General features: G+C 39.5%; 1 gene segment (V, D, J or C); it reads left to right on the forward strand.

Annotated features, from left to right (window-relative positions):
• The first annotated feature begins 927 nt into the window (after positions 1 to 927).
• Positions 928 to 1504, forward strand: LOC134976860 (Ig heavy chain V region MC101-like). The segment is given in 2 exon segments: positions 928 to 967; positions 1050 to 1504. Coding segments are annotated over 2 exon segments (495 nt in total).
• Positions 1505 to 2142: the final 638 nt, after the last annotated feature.

The following is a 2142-nucleotide window of genomic DNA, read 5'->3' on the forward strand; positions in this document are numbered from 1 at the left end:
ATTGGAGTCACTTTATTTGTTCTCATATTATGTTTATTCTCTACAGTATATTGTTTGTTGCGCTATCATACCACTATGTTTACAATTAAATGTCTGTCTTTACATTGCATTTCTCAGTTATTGACAATATCGCATGCAGTTACATGGATTTTCAATGTACAGAGGAGGATTCTCACATTAGCAGAACAAAGTAAGTCAGATGCTACCACTATGTAAAATCTGCTGCAGCGGCCATTAAATACAGTACCATTTTCTACCATGTTATAGAGATATATTTCCCATTATAATTACAGATTGAGTATCCCATATCCAAATATTCCAAAATACCTCTGGTCCCAAGCATTTTGGATAAGGGATACTCAACCTGTAAAATGAAAGCTGCCTAAAAAAGAGCATGGTTCTTGTCCTAAGTGAATATTCATCAGGTCACCACTGACCACTTTGATATTCATTTACTAACTTTTATAATTGTTGACTTTGATATTATGCAGTATTGGCTAGTAAAAATGGCAAGTACTGGTACTACTGTACCTGTAAAACAGCAATGGTAATTTGAACAGTTATGTCATAGAATGAAAATGTGAAACATTAACTTATTAATGGCAAGATGCAGTGATCTCAGGACCATCAATTTACATGCTGCATCTGTATTACCAATTAATTCTGCCATTAACTACAGTTAATTGAAAATATTGTGCAATTAAAATATTTTCCATACACAGAAATACAGGATACACACAAACTGAATGTAAATTAATAGGATGCTACAATACTCTAATTAACAATATAATGTTGGGAACCGCTACTGTAGCTGTAACATAAATCATAGTTGGCTCTCTTATGCAAATCAGTCACCTGACTTCATCCATATAAAGAGCAAACTAGTCTTTATCATATTCTACACCAAAATCTACTGTATCTGTTACCATGGATGTAGCTGTGTTTTTCTTAGTAATATTCCCATTAGGTAAGAGCTCAATCAAATCTTATTAGAACAATTAGCTTATATCTGTTTGTCAGAGTTTGGTAACTCCTTTAATTTTTTTCAGGGGCTTACTCTCAGACCTTACAGGAGTCAGGTCCAGGGATTGTGAGACCTTCACAACAACTCAAAGTAACCTGCACAGTGTCTGGGTTTGAGTTAACCAGCTATGGAGTACATTGGGTCAGACAATCCCCTGGACAAGGACTGGAATGGATTGGTGCTATATGGTATAGCGGAGGCACAGCAATTGCTGATTCACTAAAAAGCAGAGTTTCTATTACAAGAGATGTTGCAAAGAAACAAGTGGATCTGCAAATGGACAGGATGGAAGCAAGAGACACAGGAATGTATTACTGTGCGAGAGACACAGAAACAGAAAGCAGTGGAGCGTTCATACAATATCCCATCTCACGCTTGTGTGCAAGGAAACAAACCACAAGAGCACAGCTGGGTTTTCTGCTTCCAAACATAAAGACAACAATTTCAGACAGAAAAGAGCCCAGTCATAACACCACCTGATTACCACAATATTTTACACCAACAGAAATGGATCATAAACAGGGCCGTCTCCAGACCTACTAGCACCATGAGCAAGAAATTTTGAAGCGCCCCCTACGCGCGCTCCTGAGAAAGTGGTGTGGCCTTGCAATTTTAGATTATCAATTCAAAATATATATTTATTTTCACACCCCCTCTACACACATAATTAGCAGATTACATATAACACCCACAGTAGTGTTCCTTACATATAATGTCCCCAGTAATGTCAGATACACAAAACGTTCCAGTAGAGTGCCAGATATATATACACCCCCAATAGTACAGTGCCAGATACACATATGACCCCAGCAGTGCCATGCCAGATACACAAATGCCCCCACAGTGCTGCCAGGTATACAAATGCCCCCACAGTGCTGCAGATACACAAATGCCCCTACAGTGCTGCCAGGTATACAAATGTCCCCACAGTGCTGCAGATACACAAATGCCCCCAGAGTGCTGCAGATACACAAATGCCCCCAGAGTGCTGCCAGATACACAAATGCCCCCACAGTGCTGCCAGATACACATTATATGCCCCCACATTGCTGCCAGATACACATTATATGCCCCCACAGTGCTGCCAGATACACATTATATGCCCCCACAGTGCTGCC

This window comes from Pseudophryne corroboree, chromosome 1, assembly GCF_028390025.1.
Source record: "Pseudophryne corroboree isolate aPseCor3 chromosome 1, aPseCor3.hap2, whole genome shotgun sequence".
Classification (NCBI taxonomy): domain Eukaryota; kingdom Metazoa; phylum Chordata; class Amphibia; order Anura; family Myobatrachidae; genus Pseudophryne; species Pseudophryne corroboree.